The sequence below is a fragment of the Micromys minutus genome (assembly GCF_963924665.1).
Source record: "Micromys minutus genome assembly, chromosome: 19".
NCBI classification, from domain to species: domain Eukaryota; kingdom Metazoa; phylum Chordata; class Mammalia; order Rodentia; family Muridae; genus Micromys; species Micromys minutus.
Window position 1 is genome coordinate 35,298,065 of NC_137954.1, and position 22,876 is coordinate 35,320,940.

Here is a 22,876-nt window from a genome sequence, read left to right on the forward strand (position 1 = left end):
GCTGGCTGTTGTAGTTACAGGTTTTACACTCTGGGTAGGAACATTGATCACTGTTCCACTGCAGCTTTCACAGCACCTTCTGAAGTGGAAAGTCAGTTGTATTGGATGGTGTTTTGCTGTCTTTGTGGCATGCTCAATAAATGATAAGTGCTAAAAAGGCAGAAAATTGAGAGGGAATGAGAGTTTGGGGGATGAGAGTTGATGTTCTTCATAACTTTGGCTTAAGAAGATAACTGAGCAGTAACAACCACAGGAAGTGAGGGGCTCGTCAAGAAATAGCACCAAGGCTGAGGGAGAGTACTGGGTGAGAATGAAGGGATGATTGGGGTGGAATGAAGGAAATGTATCAGATAGCACCTGTGCATCATTGTTAGGATCTGTCTCTGATTACAGTGGAAAAGCTTACAAGGGTTATTATGGAGGGGAATCCATACAATATGTCTTGTGTTTACTAGGCTTATTCTGACTCCTGAGTTGGGAGTAGATTGAAAATGGGCTAGGAGACTTTTATGAATTTGTTGCCATGTTCATGTATGTGTGTATGTATGTATACACGTATGTTTGTATGTATATATGTATGTGTATGTGTGTATGCATGCATGTATGTGTGTTTGTATGTATGTATGCATGCATGCATGTATGTATGTATGTATGTGTGTTTGTATGTATGTATGTATATTTGTATGTGTGTATATGTGTATTTGTGTTTGTGTGTATATGTGTATGTATGTGTGTATGTGTGTGTATGTATGTGTGTATATGTATGTATGTATGTATGTTGTGTATGTATGTATGTATGTGTGTGTATATATTTGAGAAGTATGTATACAGGGTGATGGGTGGTGGGGAACTGAGAATAACTGAGTGATTAATGATAATAATTTGAAGCCCGAACAGGTAGAATAATGGAGATTGTTGTGTTTCCAATAACTAGATGAAAGTTCTTGTGATGATCTACTTTATACCGTGTATGTCTTCAGGTGTGACCATAAATAAAAAATATGTCTTTAAGATGATAGTGTCCGTAGTTATGTTTTATTGTGAAAGAAGCTTATTGCTAAGTCTTCTCTAGAACTCCCTGTGGAAATATCAATTGCTTTTCTTGGCTCCAAGGTATTTCCTGAATAGTGTATTATACTACATCCCAAATATGCCATTAAGGGATTAGAATGTTTGTTAAAACATGTGTGGCAACTCAGTATTGTCACTTAAGCCCAGTCAGAGTAGCCAAGAGAGGAAGAGCAGCTCCTAGTTGGACTTGTTGACATGCATTAGAGCCAAGCAGAACTCAGGTGTGGTAGGAGAGGGGATTGTCTTCTGGGTGCAGAGCCTCCAGTTACCACTGTCCCAGTGGCCCTGGTTTCTGCACATGTGTGGACAGAGGTGTGCTGAGTGAGTCCTTTAGAAAAGCTCTATTATGTCAAGTTGATAGCAACCCCGTGCTCCAAGGGAACATTATAGTGTCCTCTTCCTCCTCCTCTTCTTTCTCTTTCTCCTCTTCTCTACTCTTTTTCTTCTTTCTGGATTTGAATTTCCCATGAAATAGACTTGCTCTTTTTATAAAGTTTAAAATAATTTTTTTCAAAAGATGGCCCTTGTATCCATAGAAGGTTTTTTTTTTCTTTATCAATAAAAAGAGAGCTATGAAATGTTTTTGTGTGGAGTTTGAGTAAGCCAGCATAATGGAAATGTTACCTGGTATTTTTACTTAGGATTCCATTTGAATTTTTTGGTTACAGGGAATTTTTCTGTTTGCTCCTCAGTCTTGAAATACAGCCTATTAATTTTAAAAGGAAGGGAAGAAAAACCTAACATACATCAGTTTTGAAGTGACCAGTTCCTCTTCTTAATTCTGGTGAGTTCCATGTGCTGTTTGCAGTTGATCTAATTTACTTTCTTAGTGGAAATACTTGCTCTCATTTTTGAGTGATAGAAAGGTACAGTACAATGCCAAAAACAATCAGGAAGTGTCCCTGTAAGTTGCTACCAGATATAGGCTTTCCCTTCCTTAACTGGGCTTTTGTGATCTTTTGTGCTAAGACTTGTTTTCAAATTGGGAAACAGTGAATTTTCTATTTGCATTGAGACTCTATTGGAAACTGGAGTTACAATTTAAATATAAAGACCTAGATTTCTTCTAGAAAAGAATGCATTTTTAATGTCTTCCAATTTTATTTTCTCACATTTATACATGTATTTGCATCACACTGTTTTTTTTTTTTTTTTTTTTATAAGAGTACTTGTTGACTATTTTCCTGTTGTGTCATAAGGACATTGCAGGATGGTGTAGCATCATGTGAGCATGCATTTCAATTCTGTGAAATCTTGTAATGTTGTAGTTCTTTCATTCCTGCTCTTTTTAGTAATTTTTTAAACAGCTGATTCAAGTTTTACTCTACTCAGAAGAAAAGAAATATTTACTGAGCATGTTTTATGTGCAAACATTGTGGGAAATTCTGTGAGACACAATAATGAATATGTCTTAATTTGCTCCCTGTGGAAGAGTGAAATGTGAAAATGCCTGGGATGTAGCCCGCTCAAGGAAGCTTGCAGTGAAGGAGGAACAGAGATAGCAGAAAGGCCAGAGAACACCTCTTAGAGAGCGAGGTTAGCAGAGGAGGATTTGGCAAAGAACTGAGTTTTGAATTTTTATATTTGTATACAAACAAAATGAAGAAATGGTTCTTGTTCTGTGAGATGTTTCTCACAGTTGGTGTAACAACAGCTTGGCGTATGAAGTTCATCTAAGTCTCTCTCATCCAGGAAGGAGATGTTTCTAGAGAGTCTGAGGCCAACAATTTAGAGCCCTAACCCTAAGTTCATGTCTCAACCTTTGACTCTTAGTATCTATGGGGTTGACATATCTGAGCCTTATCTTCTTTCATGAGATGGTATGGCCTTGATTGCTCTTTCTTGTACCACTGAGGACCATTGTATGAATCAGATCAGCTGTTGTGTGTAATATTTCAGGAAGATTTGTCACTATGTGAGTTCATTATGATTCTCATATTCACAATTTTATATTCACAATTTTATATACACACTCTCTCCTGCTCCCTTCCTCCCTCTCCCTCCCTCTCCCTCCGTCTCCCTCCCTGTTTCTCCTCTTATTGGATTCTTTATTCAAGTCTTCCCACAACACCATTTTCTACTGACACTTAGCTGGGGCACTGTGGTAGTCACAAGTCTGGATCCCAGCATTCCAGTCTCTGGATCTCCATTTCCAGCTGCCCCTCGGTGCTCCTTCAGATCTTGGACTTTAGAGGCCTTACGACAAAATGTGTTTCCCTGTACTGAACTGTTTCTAGATTTCAGTTTTTGTTCCAGGCATCTCTGAGCTATCACAGTTCTTACAATGTTAGGATAATTTAATAGTTTAATCCCGATTTTAGAGATGGCAGAACAAAGCTCAAAGAGTGAAATTTTTCAGAGTTAGCTCAGCTGGCTGTGGAGCATGACAGTTCTTCCCTGCTGTGCAGACCTTACAGAGTAGACTCAGCAAAAGGCGTCAGAGCTCTTCACATTGGCATTGCCATACTTCCTCACTCTGCCTGTGTGTCTCACCTTGCTCTTGATTCCTAAGGCACAACTTATGTTTTCTCTTGCTTATTTCTTTTGCAAGTGTGTCTTCCTCAGTTTGGACTTCTTTCATTCATATGTTTATCCCAAGGCAGGGGAAGCAGTGCAGTAGACTAAACTCAGGTTTATCTCACAGTTCTAACCTTGCTGAGAAAGGGCTGGACCAGTTTTCATTCCTACCCACTGTATTACTTGCGTGCTGTAAACATTGATATTTTCAGGAGCTTTAGCTTCCCCAGCTCCAGCTGTAGTTCTATAGAGATACATCCTCGAGGGTTTAACTTGTGTTTCTCTGATGTCCAATGGGGCTGTGTACCTTATATATTTATTGACTTATGGATATTTCTGTTCTTGTCAAGTAACCCTAACCTGTTCCTTGTTGTTCTAGTAGATTTTTTTTCCTTTCGTGGATATGTAGGAGGTCTTTTCATAGTCTAGATGTATGCACTTCTGTGCTTATTTTTTTAATTTTGTGTGTATGGTATATGTATATTTGTATATGTGTATATGTGTGTGTATCTGCATGTGTGTGAGTAAGCATGTGTAACAACATGGTGCTGTTCTTTAAAATGTTATTATTCCTTCAGCTTCCTTTATCAGATATTCACATTCATTTTGGGGAAATACTTTGTAAGTGATGATGTACACTTAGTCTTATAAAGAGTGGAGAAGAGCTTGTGGTCCTTTTTCTTGTAGCATTTGGTAGATCCAGATATTGCTAGTTGGGCCTTTCTACTTTAAAACTCATTACCAACCATCTTATGACTTTTTGGTTTTAGGGATCAATAATGATCATCCCCCAAATCCAAGTGGAAGTAGCCAAATAGCAATTCTTCTATTTCTTCTGAATTCAACTAAAGCAGTTCTTCAATGAAGAACTTCACTTCATCAACTGTTGGGATACTCTGATGTAGGCTGTATAGGAAAGCTATGTTGAATGCTTACAGTTGACCATGGCTCCCCAGAGAACCCTTTCATGATCATTCTTGAGTCATTTAGACAAAAATGCTTACGTTGTTCTCTAGTTTCTTGTTCTAGTAAGACAAGATGTTCAAAATTTATCTTGCCTATGTCCTAGTCCAGACCTAAACTATCCATATCTCCAAGGAGTCGAGTGTCTTGACTCTAACTACAATGTAATATGAAAGAATTAAAAAAATGCACAGGTTTTATGTCTTGAGAGCTCATGATGATCTGTCCCCCACCATGCCTTTGTTTTATTCTTTCTTTTTTAGTTGATTGTTGTGTATGCAAGTATGTGTGTTTAAGAGTGTGTGCATTCATGCTACAATATGTGTGTGGAGGTGAGAGGACAGAGGGCAGCTTTTAGAAAGCTGGGTAGGGTAGCATGTGCCTATGGCTCCCTATTTCCATCTCAAAAACAAGTAAGCAAATAATCCTCAAACACTCCTCCCCCAGGGGGGAAAAACATAATGAGGTTTTGAGAAGAGGGACAGGAAGAGGGAACCAGGGAGGAAGGTGGGGGTGACGTTGTTGTCCTCCAATTGTGATTCCTCTGTGATAAAACAATAAAACAAGGCCTTGTTGTAGTCACCCTGCCCGGGACTTAGGATCTGCATCTGCTTCACCTGCTTATCTGGGATGCTCTGACAAACTTATTGTTAAGCTCATTGTTTGAGGATGATTGTGAACAGATGTTTCTAAATGTTAATGAATTTCTAGGCTTATTTAAACCAGTTGAATGGGTTTGCTGTTAGTCTTTTTCTTCTCCTCTCTTTCCTTTCTCATCTTCCCCTCTCCTCCCCTCATCCCTGCCCTCTTCCCCTTTCTCCCTCCTTAATTGGTCTTTCTCTCTCCCAATTCTCTTCTCTCCTCCCCTCCCTTTCTCATTTCTTCCCTCTTTCCTTCTAGAGCAGAAGTTTGTCAATATTCCCAATACTGTGACCCTTTAGTACACTTCCTCATGGTGTGTTGAACCCCCAACCATAACATTGTTTTTGTTGCTACTTCATAACTGCAATTTTGCTACTGTTATTAATTGTAGTGTAAATATTTTTGGAGATAGAGGTTTGCCAAAGGGGCCCCAAACCTACAGGTTGAGAATCACTGCTCTAGAGTCTTATGTAACCCAGACCAGCCTTAAACTCCTGATTCTTCTGCCTCAGCCTTTCATGTCCTGGGATTACAGGTATGTGCCACCACACTCAATATTTTTAATGATCTACTTTAGAAAAGGTATGTTTTTATGTGTTGACATACAGAATTTATTTATGTTATGGGCATACAGGATTTATGTGTAAGGCAAAGGGGAAAGGGAAGAGTTGTTTGTTTTTAATTGAATGTCAGCATAATGCATCTTCAATTACATGTGCTTTTGCAGAAAAGATTATGGGAAAATCCTGTTTTTACGTCACTTCCCTTTTATACAGACAGGCTTAAAATTCGTTTTCTAATGGTTTCAAATTTAATCCCTATGTCTTAGTCTACTGAATACTTGGTGTATATAGGTGTGATCTGCCACTCCACGTTTATTTTTATTTTTAAAATAATTGTTAAAAGGCTTGATTTTGCTTAGAAAAACTAACCATTAGATATGTTTTTCTGTTATAATTTCATAAAGCCATTTTTTCAAAACTTTAGATATATGTTCTTGTAGTTATTATGACTGTAAATTTTTAAATAATATTTCACTCTGATTTTCTACATAAACATCATGACATTAATCATCTAGAGATAGTTATAGCAATTGAAAACCGTAGTATTGGAGTATTGTGGGAAGAATTTATTAACTTTTCTGCCCTGTGTATGATGAATCTTTCATTAAGCACAGTCTTCATGTGATTTACTTAGACTATTAATCTGCTGTGCTGAAAGTAAATGTATATTTTGAAATCTGGTTAAACTCAGTAGGCCCTTCACAAATATAAACAGTGAGAACTTGCTTGGCACTCTTTTCAAAACAATACAGTCAGTGCTGCTAGTAACCCAGCCCATTCCCATACGCTTTAGCATCTTAGCCAGTTTGATTTCAGGCCCTACATAATGAATTAAGACTATATATAATGTAAAAATATTTATGTATTTGTTTGGTGTGTGTATGCGCGCGCATGTGTGCATGTTTGTGTGAGTACCTGCTGGATGAGCATAGATACCTCTGCAGGTTAAAAGGGGCATGAAATCTCCTAGACTAACAGGCTGGGTTACAGCCTCATGTGGGTGCTGGGAACCAAACTCTGGTCCTTCGTGAGGGCAATACATGCTCTAAACTGCCATGCTGACTTTCTGTCCCCAAGGCCTTATATCTTTATGAGAACGTTTTAATAAACTCTTACGTCTTATTTTGTCTTTTCCACAATAGCTTATGTTTTGGGGGCAACACTTGCTTTATCTCAGTTCCTCCTACTTTTCTGTGTATTCTTAGGTTTTGTCTTTGGATTGTATCCTGAAGTTCTTGGATATTGTAGCCACTTTTGCTTTTTCTGTATTGGTGTTTGACTGTCAAATGCCATCAGCTTTACTCTGTTTCCCAAAATTGTCTTTCCTGCTAGGCTGAGTCTGCGGGTGAAAGTTTCTAGTCTGTTTTTATTTGATTCATTGAGTTGTTAATTTCCAGCATTTCTGTTTGCTTTTGTTGTTGTCTGTTTTCAGAATCTCAGTTCCTTCACTGATTTCTTCCATGTTGACCTTTCATCCATATTGCTGATGATCTCATTCATTTTGATGAGTTTTCCCTCAAGGTTGCTGACTCCCCTTTCCAGTCCTGATTGAGATTATCTGTATTTAACTTTTAGTTCACTGATTGTTTTCATGAGCAAACTTTTGAAATTGTCATCTAGCACTTTATCCATTTCAGTGTTTTTTGATTTTAGTGTCTGAAGAGCTAGGGTCTTTTGGAGCAGCCGTGTTACCCTGCCTTTTCATGTTGCCTATGTTCTTGTGTTGTGCTTTGTGCATCTACTATTTTGAATACCTCTTTGAATTTTCTTAGTTTTTTTTTTTTTTTTTTTTTCTAAGAAGCCTCCTTTTTAGGAATCAACTTCCTGTAGCTATCCAGAGAAGAGGAAATTTGCTTTTGGATGATGCTTTTATTCTCCCCCAGTACACCCGCCTCCAACTTGTTTGGCTAGCTAGTTGCTTTTGGGGCATTGCTTATGTTTTTTTCTGTACTTCTCAGTGTCTTATCACTATGTTTTAAAATTTCTGAAACTCCTTCTCTCTTCTCTTTAGAACCGAGTCTCTTTCTTTATTCTGACTTTTCTTCATTTGGTCTCAAGGAAGTGACAAGGAGTCTACCATTGTATCTAGAAGTCATTATTAGGGGTATCCGTGGAAACACTGTGACATACATGGGTGGAATCTTTTATCCTTTCCTGACATGCTCATTGCTTCTATGTGATAAAGTTTCATGAAGCAGCATGGAACCTTCAAGTATTCAAGGCTTTTTGGAGAGGGGATGAAAATGTAGACCAGAGTCCTGAGAAGATGGCATCTTGAAGACTTGAATACCAGCCTGGCATTGCTGGCTTGCTTATCTACCTAGGGTAGTCTGTGCATCAGGAGAATAAAGGCCTATTCTTTTTCCAGTTGTATGTTATGAATATCTAGTATTGTCAGCTGCCTTCAGTGTTTTAGAGATTTTTTTTTTCTCCTTTATTCAGGGGGTTAAACCAGAGAACAACAATAAAGAGACAGAAGCTACTTATGAAGCTGACATCCCTGAGGAGTATTGTGGACACCATCATCTGCAGCAGTCCCCGAAAGGCTGGAGTGGTCCTGATGTCATTATAGAGGCTCAGTTTGATGACAGCGACTCAGAAGATAGACATGGCAACATCAGTGGGCTGGTTGATGGTGTTAAGAAATTGTCAGTCTATACTCCTGACAAAGGTGAGTCTTGGGCATCTTTTGACATTTTCTTACAGCACATAATTTGACTTTTTGTTTTTGCTTTTGTTTGTTTTTTAAGTTGGAACTTCTCTCTGCAAAAGAGTAAGAGACTCATAGAATGCTTAGTATATTTTCAGAGTCTGTGGGGGCCTTTAGGAAACAAGACATTGCTAGGCAGGTTATAAGAGAGGGAAGGAAGAACCGCCCAGGGGTTTGTCTGGGTAGTGGTTGGCACTTTCGTGTTTGATCAGTTACTATCAGCATTTGTGACAGGCTCTGAGTTACAATTGGTTGTTAGCTGCAGTATATTCCATTCCACCCTGTTGTTGATAAGAGCAGAATTATCCTCCCTTCCTTTCTTTTCTTTCTTCCACTCCTCCCTCCAAACCTCTGTTCCTTTTTACTTGAGCTATAACTTCAGCCAGAATTAAGCAAGTTTCAAAATCTTTTTTTCCAAAACAAAACAAAACAAAATACAAAAAACATTATTTTACTCTGTTTTGCTTTTTTTAGTTTAGCATATAATTTCAAAATGTATTTGTTATTTGTGGTAGGCATATATCATTTTGAATTTTGAAAGTAAATTATCTTCAGGAAGTATTTTGACCTCAAACCAAAAAAAAAAAGTCAGTCTTATTTTTCTGAATGGCACATAAGCTATGGGTTAGTGATTATAGAAAATGTGAAATTGCAAACACGTGAATGAATTGCCATATCAAAGGCTCTACCTGGTCATACTCTAGGAAACTTAAGGGCAAAAGGTATTTACGAGTTGAATAGTGCAATATCTAGGTTTCCAAGGGTTTTTAAATAGGGAAGGTATAGTTCCAGCCAGATTTGAGTTTTGTATATACTTGGATATGGAGAAGACCTGAGCCTGGCAACATGGACCAGGGAGGCTGAATAGACAATAAGCATTGTTATCAGGACATTTCTGGCCCAATCACTATGAAACACTAGAAGGAATGCCAAAAGATTACCAAAGGAGGATTCTGAGCAGTCAGCCTATGGTAAGGTCTGGCAAGCACAGCTCAGTACATCCCGAAGGCTGGGCTGTTTTCTGGAAGGATCGCCAAAGCATTGTTGTTCTCCATAGCTTATGACCTTAGCTAGAGAGTCAGCTCTGAAAGCACATGTCCTTTTGGTGGCAAGGATTACTCATTCAGAGTGACTTCCCAGCCTTGAAATTTACTTTGAATGAGCAGACTAGTGTTCTTGCTGTTACTCTTGTCTGCCTTCTTTTCCCAGCTACACTGACCTGAGGGCACCCAGGTTACTCTTGTTTTTTTCTTTTTTAAATGCCTAGCTAAACTAGTGGTTTCATTCTTTAGGTATCAGGCAGTTGGATCTTTATCTGGACACAATTTCTTGGCATTTTTTCTTCTTGTGTTTCTCCTTCCCTCCTTTATAAACAGTTGAATACTGTCTTTCTTCTTAGAGTGCATGCATGTTGTATACAACAACATCCATACTAGACATTATGTCTTCTTAGAGAGAAGAGAGGGTTATGACCAAGACTCTAAATAACTATATATTTTTTTTTTATTAACAAGATTACTAAGGAAAAATGTACTTACAGAACAAAAATCAAGAAAAGAACACTTTAGAGTAAGTTGCTTGTTTGGTCAAAGCTACGTAGAGGAAATCCCCTACTGGTGGCCCAGAAGATCTTAATATCCTCTTTTCCTGGGCACCGACACAAATTCGAGGAAATGGCAGATGGAAGCAGTTGCGGGATTGATGACTTAAGTTGTCAATGATTTTGTCTTTTGCCTTATGGGAAGTTCTGGAGCCAGACCTGTGCTTGCTGTGTCATGTGCTGCCGTTCCCATCTCTACCACAGCTTGTATTTCCCCTAGTCTCTTCATGTGTGCCTGTCCCACTGCTCTGCCAGCTTTCCCACTGTTTCCTAGTAGCCTTGACTGAGGGAGCAGCTTTAATGCTTCCTTGGTGTCAGGTGCAGATCCCTCTCTCCAGCTGCCTCTCAATAGTGTTTGTGAAGCCATATGGCTGTTTCTCATTTCTTGTTCTCTTGATATTTAGGAAAATCATAATTTGCTCTTTTAAGAAGTCAGAGCATTTTAAAGGGTATTTCAACCAGCTTTTCTTGCTCAGGATAATACAAAATCTTGTTATATTTAAGATGTTAGTACATTTCGTATTGTTTAAGGATTTGAAAGTTGTTTTTGAAATAAACCATAACCCTAAGAACATCATAAAATTTCCCTAATATTTCTAGAAAGGTTCTTTGCTTTGTATTGTATTTTCAAATGTATTATTAATCCTAGTTCATGCTGTATTCCAAAATTATTTTTAAAATCTGGTTTCTTTACATACAACAAATGCTATATATATTGCTCATGTTTCTTCCTCTTTGTTTGGGAAACTTCAGTGTCATCTTGTCTGGTAGGTGAGAACATAGCCCTAATCCAGTTGTTTGTAGCAAGGACTCATTGAGTTAGTCAAATGGCCTCAGACCATTAGTCAAATATCTCAGACCCACTAGTTTCTCCCAGGCAGAAGATATGAATATATGCATATTTACATGTATGAATAAATGAGCCAAAGACCTGGCCTCACTTGAAGATCCAGTTCCATGTCTTTCTGAAACTGATCTTTTACTGCTACACAGGTATGGTTTCTTGTCAGCATGGAAATCTGTCAGAATGGCTGGAAGTGTAGCTAAGTAATAGAAGCACTTACCCAGGATGCATAGTCCCTGGATTTGATCCTTAGCACTGGGGAAAAAAGATTTGCCATTGTGTAGAAGCTGGGGGCAGCTTTATTAAATTTCACTGCTTTTAAGTGCATCTGTGGCTTTGAAAAAAATGTTTTGGCAAAAGTTGCCTGGTTAGCAAGTTCCAAAGGATAAACGTCCTTGCCGAGTGATAGAATAGCTTTGTACTTTTCATCACTGGCAGTGGTAAGAGCAGTTTTGGCCTTAGACTCAGGAGATCATGTGAAGTACATTCCTATCCTCTACCTCAGCAGGGTCTTCTAGAGACCTTTTCTCATTTTCTTGACTGTGGTGACTACCAGTATCAGGTGAGTGAGTGTAAGTTTGGAGTGTGAGGCTAATGACACCTTTGCTGTCTCCTGGCAGGCAGCTTCTATTTTTCCCAAGAGGAGACTGACTCCCTGTCCTGAGATTTGAAATGTTCTGTTACTACTCATAGGCTTACTCCTCATAGTCCACAGAGCTCTCAGTGTCTATATTCCCTTAACCTTGCTTTCTTTCTTCTGTTGGCTTATGGAAGCAGACCACCGTGATTATTCTCATGTGATTTGTTGAGTTGCTGAAACCCCAGTTCTCTTCTCCAAATTGTCTGCCAATCATTTTTCTTTCTCAGATCTGCGTTTCTTCTTTTATCCAGATCTCCACTGTACATAATGATAGATAATACAGCTAAAGACTGTTTTATTTGCTTCAGGAATTAGAATAAATATTAAAAACTGAGTAATTTCCCATTACCTAAAACTTTGTATCAATCTTTAAAAATCTGATTTTAAAAAGGTAAAAACTTGTCTAGACATTTCTTTAACAAAGGGTACAGTGGGAATTTTTACTTCCATGCTTTTATAGATAGGATGGGTAATGCAGTAATGTGTAGAGAGATCATGGCCAGGACCTGTGATAGCCTTCACTCTTATTTCAGAGCCACAGCCTTCCCTGTGGAGTTTTCAGGAGATACATATATAGAGGACAAAGTGAGACGTTGGGACAGTTGTTCAGTAGGCAAGGCCTGATTCAAGCCAACATGACTCTCCCACTGACCATACCTTAGCCTTTTTATATCTTGTCTCTACCAATGGGGAGGATTGTCCAGACCTACATTTTTTACCCCTTTCTTTTATGTACTCTTTCAGAGTGAACCCAGGACGCTTACACATTAGTTAAGCACCGTGTCTCTAAATGATTTGTCTATCCCCAGCTTCCCAATTTCTGCAGTGCAAATTAAATTCTGTAAATTCTTTTGTTATATCCTTTGCCTATTAATGTGTCAGGGTTTCTCTACTTTTGATAATATTCAGAAATTCTTACCATATTTCTATAGTAAATTCTTTCCATGTAGACACTGTAGGTGCCTTATTATTATTATTATTATTATTATTATTTTGACATTTAGTTATTTGTCTATTAAATTGTTTTATGGTACCAATAATTGAAAATTTTAAATCTTGGTGTTGTAATATTAGTCATATTATGTGTTTCTAAGTTTTTTCCCTGTTCTTAGGTGTCATCTTTTTCCCCATATAATCTTTTATTAAATATTTACCTCTTGATGGGTTTTATTATTGATTGGATATTGAACCATTCTTGAATTCTGAGAATAAATATTATGTAATCCCAAATGTGTTATTGTTTTTGAAATATACTATAAGATTTATTTAGGCACTGTATAGTATATAGTTTTTGTTTCATATTAAAATAGATACAAGATTTCTTGCCATTTTATTCAGTATTTAGAGTCAAGATTAGAATTGCTCCATAGAATTATCTAAAATGTTATTTTTACTAGTTTCTATTTTGTTCCAGAATAGCTTGTATAAACTGTGAATTAATTGCTTTTTTTTAAGGTTAGGTAAAATTGTTAGCACCTGTTTTTTGCAGAAAATGAGATTGTTGTTTTCAAACACAGTAATTGATCTTTTTAAATTATGAATTTCTTCTTGTGCTAATTATGGTATAGTTTAATGAGAATTTATCCATTCAGATGTATTACTATATTGTTATTCCTAATACTCTTCAATTTTTAAAATTATTTTTAAGTCTATATTGAATGTTTTCATTTCTTTAGTTCTGTATTTTAATAATTTAACATCCATCTTCCTCTCTTTGTCTGTCTCTCTTGCTCACTCATACTGACTCTTGAATCTTGAACCTCAAGCTTGGGGGAGCAGTGGTGGGGGCAGGTAGTGTTCTACATTTAGTGCTAGCTCCAAGCCTGTTTGTATTTTGAATCAGAGTCTCACTAATTTTCTAGGCTGGCCTTGAACTTACCCCTATAGGACTTGAACTTGTGAGGCAGAAGGATCTGCCTCAGCCTCCCAAGGAGTTGAAATTATAGAGTTGTACTGCTAGATCCAGCTGGTTGAATATGGCTTTTAGTAATTATTTTTATTCAGTGCATCATAATCTTATTTCCTAATAAATATCAATACTTCATTTAAAACACCAGTAAAATTATTTGTTAGGGATTTTAAGTGGCTTAAATAATAAGAGATTAGGTAAATTCTTGGGAAAATATTTTGGCAAAAACTCTCCTGTTGCAGTTTGTTTTAGACAAATGCTCTACCACTGAGTTACACCCCTAGACCTTCTAACCTGTCTAATAACTCTTTGCTTATGTAAATAACCAAAATTATTACTGTGTAACATTTCTCCTGTTATAATTTATAAACTTTGGCTCCTACTTTTACTCTTTAATCTTCGTCTTCTGGAAATTATGTTCAAGGATCTATTTCTGAATTGTCACATAGGCATTCAGCTGGCAGTAGCCTAGGGCAGAGCAATGGACTGAGAGAGAGAGAGATGATCAAGGTATGGGTCTCCCACTTGTTCTGTAGTGAGGGAACTGGACGGAGGTCTTTGTGTAGGTACAGTTTCAGTATTGGGAGGGATTCAATCAGCTAGACTGTGATGAGTCATAAACATGAATGGCTTTGGGTCTTCCATGAGTACTGCTCAGTCTCTAAAAAACATTATAGCTGTGCCACTTTCCTTTGCCATTTGTTTATTCACATAAAATTTGTGGAAAGATAATGATGGTAGCAATGTTCGGCCATACGCAGGTCTCTTATTGATATATCATTAGAGCATGCTGTCCATCCTTCCCACTTCCTCCCTCTTTTTTTCTTTTTTAATCCAAGAATCATTCTTGTCTGATTGCAAGTTTCCCTTTGACAGAGAATACCTGAGGCTGGAAGGTTTGGTTGGTAGTACACTTTTCTAGCATTACAAGTAATTGATTGGATAGAATTTGTTCTGTCTGTGCTCCTCTTGGGAGTAGGTATGCTTGTCGGCAGTTTTGCTAGCACTTTTACTACACATTATTATAACTGAAAATTTAAAACTAAACAGTTTGTCACAAACATTGTTCCTACCATTGCCTGCAGGCAGGGGTTACCAGTTCTCTAGAATGTCAGTTGTGTGTTCCTAACATTCTCAGTCAGGAGCAACCAAGCAGAGACAAAGGTACTAACAAGCTTCTTGTTTTCCCCATAGCTGTTCTGCTCCCAGTGGGCATTCCTCCGAATAAACTGAAACCTTCCATGGCAGCTCCCTCCTTTGGGCTCTTCTCACATTCTTCTCAATGTGGTGCTCTGTGGCTTCTTGTTTGCTGTGTCCTTTTAGTTTCTTTCTTGGCTCCCTAGATTATTTATTTTATAATCCTGAGCTCCTTGGCAATGAGACAGGAAGAACCCTTTCCTTTCTCCTTCTCTCCCTCCTATGCTCACTAGGCTTCAGCCCTCCTCCTCCCACTCTTTTCTCCTCATTTACCTACAGATCTCCTCCCCTCCCGCTGCTCCTTCCCCTTTCCCTCCCCCCCCTCCAGGATCATACCAGCTCATGGTCATGACAGCAAATAGATTGGATGTCATATCTGGGGTAGCACATACATTATGTTGCCTTAGAACTCATAGGCTCACCAGTGAGATAGCTCTTTGGTGAAGGCACTTGCTACCAAACATGTCAGATCTCTGGGACCCACCTGGTGGAATGAGAGAATCAACTTCTACAAGCTGTCTTTTGACCTCTACATGCAGACTATCAGACTATGGCCTATCCATTTATGGATGTACACACACACACACACACACACACACCAGAGACAGAGAGAGGAAAGAGAGTATAAATAAAAATGCACAATAGTAATTAACCAAAAAGAATAGAAACACATGGCTCCGGACCCACCCACAATAGGAATATGTTGTGCCTGTGTTCTACCCAGCATGCAATGCTCTATGCCTGTGTCAGTAGTTCTTAGGCACATCACGTTCCTAACATTTTCTGATACTGGATGAAAATGCAGTTTGCGTTTGGTAAAACTGCAAGGCAAAACCTGTGTCCCAGCTGACTGCAGCCCTCCAGAGTATCTGACTTTCTCACCCATCAGAAGCTCTTGTGAGCAGTGACATGCTTTGATTTAAAGGGAGAGGGATATGAAATTAATTATAGATGGAATTATTGTTATCAAAATATGTTATCAAAATACTCAAGATGTGAGATTCTAGACAAAAGTTAATTTAAAAAAAATTCCAGCTGAAACCTTCTACCTAGACACAGCTAACTTAATACATTCTTTTATTTTACAGATGAGATTATTGAGACTCAGATAAGTGACTTTACCAAACGCAAACTGCATTTTCATCCAGTATCAGAAAATGAACATTATTTGTTTTACATAAGTTTCTCAGCATACTTACTTGCCTTATGCTAGTAGGACTTAATGCAGCAATGGAAATCTAGCCTGAATGCCTAGTACTATAACTACAGAGGCTATTAAACACTTGAGATAGGGCTGGTGTGGTTGAGAAACTGAAAATTAAATTGTGTTCATTTTAAATATCTACATGTGGGTAGTGACTTCTTTATTGGATAGTGTAGCTTTATACTTTTGCCTCTTTCCAAAGATCAGTGGCCCAGACAGTCTAATCAAGGTGAACCTTACTCAGAATTCTGGGACAAAAGTTGTTTCCTTATGGATATGAACAAGGAAACATTTATCCCTAATTACTATTGGCAGCTGTCCTATGACTTACTAAGTATTGTGGATAGAAGAGTGAAGAACCAAAAATGTCTGGGCCCTCACAGCCATTAATGAGCCTTGGATCAACTGACCCTGAAGTCATCCCTACATATGGACTTCCAGTTACACAAATGAATGAGTCACCTTTGTTAGGTAAGCCAGTTTGAGTTGGATTTTCTGTCCTTTCAACTATGAGTAACCAAGTAGAGGCAAAGATACTGACAGACTTCTTGATTTCCTACAGCTGTTGTCCCTCTGATGGGCATTCCAATGAATGAGGGAGAGGGCTGTGCTATAAAGGGTGGTGTAAACTAGGTACGAGTTCTACTCTACTTGCCTGCCATGTAAACTTGGCAGTTTCTTTTCTTCTCTGGTTCCAGGGTTATTTGTTCATGGGCATTATACTTGTTTGCAGCCCATACGGTATTTGCACACAATAAACTTTATGCTTGTTGTTAAGGAGCCAGGCTGAATACAAAGTGAAATCTAGATGTTTGTTCTTGACAAGCACTTGCCATTGAGAATAGACAGGAGCACTGGACATGCTTCTGCTTAAGTAGTAGATACAGTTGGATAATGGTCTCACTGCCATTAGATACTTTCTCCATGGATTGCAGGTCCTGAAGCTGTAATACCTTGTAGAGTCAGAGGCAAAAACAAAGGTACTAAAAAGCAGAGACTGCTGGTAACTACAGACAGTGTCATGTATAGAAAAGGAAACTATTCAGAGAAGAGACAAGGTAAAATAGGTAAGAGGAGGAGAGAGCCTGTAGAAGATAATGTATACCCTGGGCTTTGAAGGATAAATATGATTTTCTGGATGGGAGAAGGTGAAAAATACTCTGAGTATGAACAGGGTCATAGAGGTAGATGAGTAGTAACTTCAGTGGGACCAGTATAAGATGCATAATGGAAAGTCTGGAGAGAAGGCTAGAAAAGAGAGTGCCCCGAGGTTTGCAGTTACCTATGGCTGCTAAGAGAGTTCAGTCGGAAAGAGTCACCTAGAGTAGCTTATGGAAAGGGGATGGATTGTAAGAAAGAGGGGAGGAGTGAGGACAGTGTCATTCAGACCAACCGTGCACCATGACCTTACTGAATGCAGAACGGATGTTGACATACTCAGAACTAGGATCAATAGTGGCGGCTCAGGTGTGAGACAGGCAGAGGGGACTCAAGCCAAGTAACTGTTGTGTGCTCTTAGTCTTAAGTGAAAAGAAAACTAAGAATAAGAAGGACTGTGAACTTGGGCTCTAACTGTTAAACTTGAGTCTCCTAGAGGTCACTCTGTGATACCCAGAAAGTAGTCCCGCAGGAGGAATGGTGAGATTATACATCTGTGTACTGTTAATAAAGCTGTGGGAAATCAGCAAGCTTGTCAAATAGATGGATTCACTTGGAGGAATCATTGATCTGTTAAAGCAAAACAAACTAACTAGTGGATGCAGAAAAATCAGGGGCAAGGTGAACACAGCAACAGAGAGCTTTGTACAAGACCTAGGAGAAACGTTTGTAGAAGCAGTGATGAATGTTTTGGGGAAATGGGGGCGTGCCTGACTTTCCTTTAGCGAATGTCAAGTGGTTGAAGATTATTTTCATTGAAGAAGACTAATTCTCATTTTTAAAAACCTGCCATTCTTCAGGGAAGGTTGCTCTTTTGTATTCAACTCTTAATTTATAATAGGGTAATGAAAAAGTTCATTTTAGGATTCATTGAACAGGTCCAGAAATGTGTGAATCAGCTGTGAAGCGCATTTCTGCTTGCCTCTTCCTGTGCTCCAGAGGCTGCTTGTCTGTGAAGTCAGAGTTATAGCCTTAGGGAAAACTCTTTCAAGTATTTCCTTCCTTTTCCTCTCTTGGACAGCCTGTGCCACATTTGTTCACTTGAGCAGTAAAACCTCTTTTGTACTTTGTTTTTTTAATCTCCCTTCCTTTTTAATTAAAAAAAATCATAGTAGTTTTCTTATTAGCATATATTCATTGTGAAAGCTTAGTTAGGATCATTCATTCATTGCTACTGCGCTGAACTCTATGTGCCTACAGGTCCATCTTGTTGGCATTCAGTTACCCTTGGATCACTCTAAATAATTCCCATTCTCCTTTGAGAACTTTTGGAGATGGCTTTCAAGTCATGCAGAAACATGCCAAGGGGAATCTGCCTGACTAATGGACTTGGTGTAATGATGTTTGTGACTTGTGGAGATTTTCAAAATGCTAGTAAGGATTCCAGTTTGTTCTCTTAGATAACAACTAGGCTCAGTGTTTTTGGCTGTGAAAGGCCCATCAGTAAGGGCAGATTGTATTTAGTTGAACACTGTTTATGGCTTTCAGATAATGTTAAAACAATAATATTTCATAGTGCTAACATCTGAACATATTGCCCCTCTTTTACCCCAAGTAACTACTCTCTAGTCCCCTGAAGGAAAGCACAGCCTCATAGTGAAGTTTGTCCTATACTTCAACTACTGGCTCCAACCTGGCCAACCCCTAGATCTGACTCTAATTTCTCTTCGGCCTTTAAGCTGTTCCACTCTGCTCTCTGCAGCTCACCTTGCCCTATTTATTGCCCTTTTAATTTCTGATATGAGTGCTACTCAGCCCTACTGTGCAGTAGGGTCAGGATCCAAGTCTGTCTGGCTAGCTGTTGACTTCTCTAGCAGCAAAATGGTTTCTAACAAAATGTGTCAACACTGTGCAGGATAAGAAGAACTGAAGAAGCATGTTTGCCATTTTCCCTATTCATAAAAATACTTTGTAATAAACACCTTGACCACTTCATGGGTTCTCACATAAATCAAGTGAGGTATTGGGAGGAAAAACTCTTTTAAAAGAATAAAGCATTGCCTTCCATTGTGGGATTTTCCAGACTACATTTTTAAGCCTAGTGTCTCCTGAGCTAAGGAGTGTCACATGACTCTCCCACAGAGGCTCTCAGACTGCACACAGAATCATCGATGGGCTTTCTTGGTCGCTGGTGGCTCTTCCTCACCAGGGCCTCCTGTCTAGTGCTTTGCCTGCCTGTGTGCCTGAGCCCAAACACACCCTGCTCATTTATCCCCCTGTTTCTGTTTCCTCGCCGGCTGTGAAAGCTACCCAGTCCTATCTTCTCCTGTGAAGATGATTCCTTTCCTCACAATCCCAGCTATCACTTTAGAAGTGTATTTGTTTTCTATCACCATGCAATAAATCACCACAGGCTTGGAGGCTTAACACAATGCATCTGTTATCTCGGTTCTAGGAGTTAGGAGTCAGAACTTGACTCATCCAGGTCCTTTGCTTCCGGGCTCTTCACAAGAGGTCAAGATGTTGGGTCATCAGGCTCTAAGAAAAAATCTGCTTTAAGTGTCCTTGGAATTTAATAGAGTTAGTTCCTAGCAGTTTTAGAGCAGAGAACCTCAGCTTTTGCTGTTTGTATGCTGAAGGTTGCATTTGGCTGCTTCCTGTACAGGTCCTTCTTGTTTGTAGCTGGCTTCATGACACTGAGTAAGATAGCAAGATGGAAGGTACAGTCATATGTAACTCAATCATGGAAGTGGCATCCCATTATCTTTGCTTTATTCTGTTGCTTAGAAACAAATCATAGGCCCTGCCTATGCTTGAGAGGGTTGGAATTATATAAGAACATGAAACAACAAGGTGGACATGATTTGGGTTACCGAAAGCCTGGTTACCACAGATAATCTTTATAAGCCCTTACTTATTTCTTCCAACAAATGTGTGATCATACCTTTTGTGGCTGGCTTGGGCTTTTTATTTTCTTCATGTGACTGCTTTTGTACATCTTTAAGTCAATTGCAGCTCCTAGAACAGTTCTGTTTTGTATATTGTTCTACAAAAGATGCCTTCCTTGTGTTGAGTGAAACTGAAGGACCAAACATGTCCTCTCCTGTGTAATGCTTGAGACTCCTTTCTTTCTCAGCAGCTACACAGCATCCATTCTATAAATCTAGACATTTGAGAATTGGTAGCAAATCAGTGACTTAACCACATGTCTGTAAGCTGGCTGCAATGGTTGTTCACATTGCCCTCATTTGCACAACTAACAGCCTGTTACTTTATTAAGGAAAAGTAGTTTGTCCATCAAAGACATAAACAATACCAGCTTAAAACATTAGCTGGTCTTGAATGGTTAGTTCTGTTTCCTGGGAGTTTGATGGATCTTAGATATGATATAATCTATAAAAACTAATTCATTTCAGTTTAAACTAGCTGGCTTCTGTACCCCTTTAATAATCATTTTGTGGTCCCGCTATTTCTAGGTCATAACAAATGAATTGAAAAGAGGGCTGGCCTTTAGGGAAGCAGCACTTAATTTCTTTCCCTTCAACCAGCAGTGATCTAGTCTTCATTATGCCTATGTAAGATGTTCTATAGGGTGAATTCAATATACTTTCAAAGGTTTGTAACAGACATATATCATTTGGTATCTATGGCCTACAAACTCCAAATGTGGTATAATTCATTTGGTTTAGCTTCCCATGCTCGGGGGTCAATCCCTGTGTAACTCTCTAAGATAGCTTCCATCCTTTTTCATTACGTGTCCTGTTAGTGTACTAACTAGCCTTTAGAAGGCAGACAAAGAAATGAAAGTCTAGTTTTAGTGAAGACATTTGTGGTACTGCAATGTTGACACAGTACAGTGAGATAACTGGTCCTTTAAGAAAAGCTGAGGTGAAAGCCAACTTACACTTGGAGGAATCTTTCATCTGTTGAGAAGGATGCAGAATGGGTGCATTAGAGACAGACAGAGGTGAAAGCACAAGAGTGTGTACGTCTGCATTTTAGGTCTTTGGGGACCTATGAGGCTAAAAGCCAATTAAAGCTTTAGTAGAGAGGAATTTAAAAGTCATTTCTCTTGGGCAAAGGAAAGATTTGGAGCAGAGAGTGTTCAGAGCAAAGCAGTAGGGTGTTGAATTAATGCAGCCAACTCCTGGGAATTGGAATCACTGCAAAGCCTCATCTAAGATGACCCTATGAAGGATTCAGGTTGGAGCCCCATAGAGACTCTAGGACTTAGGAACCTGAGGATATTTGTGCATGTTCAGCCCAAAGAGGAAAATGGTTTCATCCCACCATTTTTGTTGCTCCCTTCTCTAACCTCTTACTAATTTTCAAATTAATACAGTTCAGAGAAATGGATAGTCTTGGAAGTTTTTTAATCTCTTACTGATTGGGCATTAACTTATTTTTCATTCACATGTTTATTTTAATATATTAAGGCTTTCTTTTTACCAGTTTCTGCCCATGTATTTCCACCAGGTGATCTATTATTACCTAATTTATATTCCAGTTGATAGTCCTAATCTCTGTATCAGGATGTAGACTGTATATCCATCTTGGTCAGAGAATATCTATCACATGTTTGTTTTATTGTGAACTCAAACTCAAAGAGAGTCCAAAATGAAGTTGACTCTCCCAGTGTCTAGAACTGAGACAAATCTCTCAGATGGTGTGGTTTCCTTTCCCATTCTATGTCCATCAATGGCATTTCACTTTTGAAAGTAGTGTGGCATCATAGGAGGAAGATGAGGTATCGGCAGTAATCAGAGTCAAGCTTGAATTCTGATCTGTTGCTGTGCTTTTCCAACTGGCATCCATTGAAAAACCCGATACTTTGTATTTTTGATCCTTCTTTTTCCAAACTTTAGAATTGTGGTATAATTCCCTGATTACTTTACTTGGTCTACTAGGGAATATTAAGTCTGGTGCTGTATGTGAATCATCTAATACAATGCCAAGTGTATGATAATCAGCTCAGTGATGAGTTACTAGTTTTAGTGGGTTACGTGTGATCAGCACCAAGCTTTTCATGTATAGGCCTATGTTTTGGGGACATGTTCTCATAGAGGTTTCTTCTAGCATGTGGAATAATGAGCTCGGCATATATCGTCTCCCTCCCACTCTTTACAGATGTGGTTGGCTTCCACCGTTCAGAGGAGACAAGGCCCATGTGTAGCTTCATCTGCAATGTTTCATTGCAGCTCACTTGGCATCTTAGGTTTTCTGCCTGAGGTTAATCTTTTCTCCTGGGCTCTGATCTTATTCCTTCCTTCCTAGGGACTCCTCCTTTTCCTAATTGTCCTCACATCTACCACACCTTCTTGACTTATTTCTTCCCATCACCAGCTAACCACCTCAAGCCTCTCTTATCTTAAAAAAATAAAATATTCAAAACCATGTGGCAATTTCTCTCTCTCTGTAGCCACCACCCTGTATTATTCTACCCCCTCACAGCTAGACTTTCCACACCCTCATCCCACAGTCCACATCACATCAGTTTCCCAGGCATAGTATTCTGATCTTTCTTTGTTTTATTCGTTATGATTGGTCTCACCAGCATTAGCTGTGATCTTGTTATTATAGTCACATTACTGAACATGCTTCTCCCATTGAAATGCTTTCAGGCTTTGGCTTCTGTGACCCGACATCAGCCTTCTTTTTTTTTTTACTACCTCACTGACCACACCTCAGTTTCCTTTGGAAACTCTTCTTCTGTTGCTTTGCTTGAAAACTGATGTTCCAGGGCTCTCATCCCTCCTAATCTAAACAGTCTCTGAGGCAGAGCTGTTGTGTTCATTCATCTATTCTCTGTACACAGGTGACTACAGACTAGTTCTAGCCCAAATCTTCCTCTTGAGCAACATATCTAATAGCAGATGCCTCAAGTTCACTAACCCCCCTGAGCATATGTCCTTTCATGC

The 22,876-nt window shown here is 38.9% G+C and overlaps 1 protein-coding gene across 3 annotated transcripts in view; it reads left to right on the forward strand.

Annotated features, from left to right (window-relative positions):
• The window catches only part of DIS3L2 (DIS3 like 3'-5' exoribonuclease 2), a 311,663-nt gene that overhangs the window by 96,694 nt on the left and 192,093 nt on the right, over positions 1-22,876 (forward strand). For all 3 annotated transcript variants that reach the window (XM_080933037.1, XM_080933039.1, XM_080933038.1), the window contains one exon: positions 8,199-8,427. In XM_080933037.1, the coding sequence (XP_080789163.1) occupies positions 8,199-8,427 (229 nt within the window). The remainder of the gene's footprint in view (positions 1-8,198; positions 8,428-22,876) is intronic.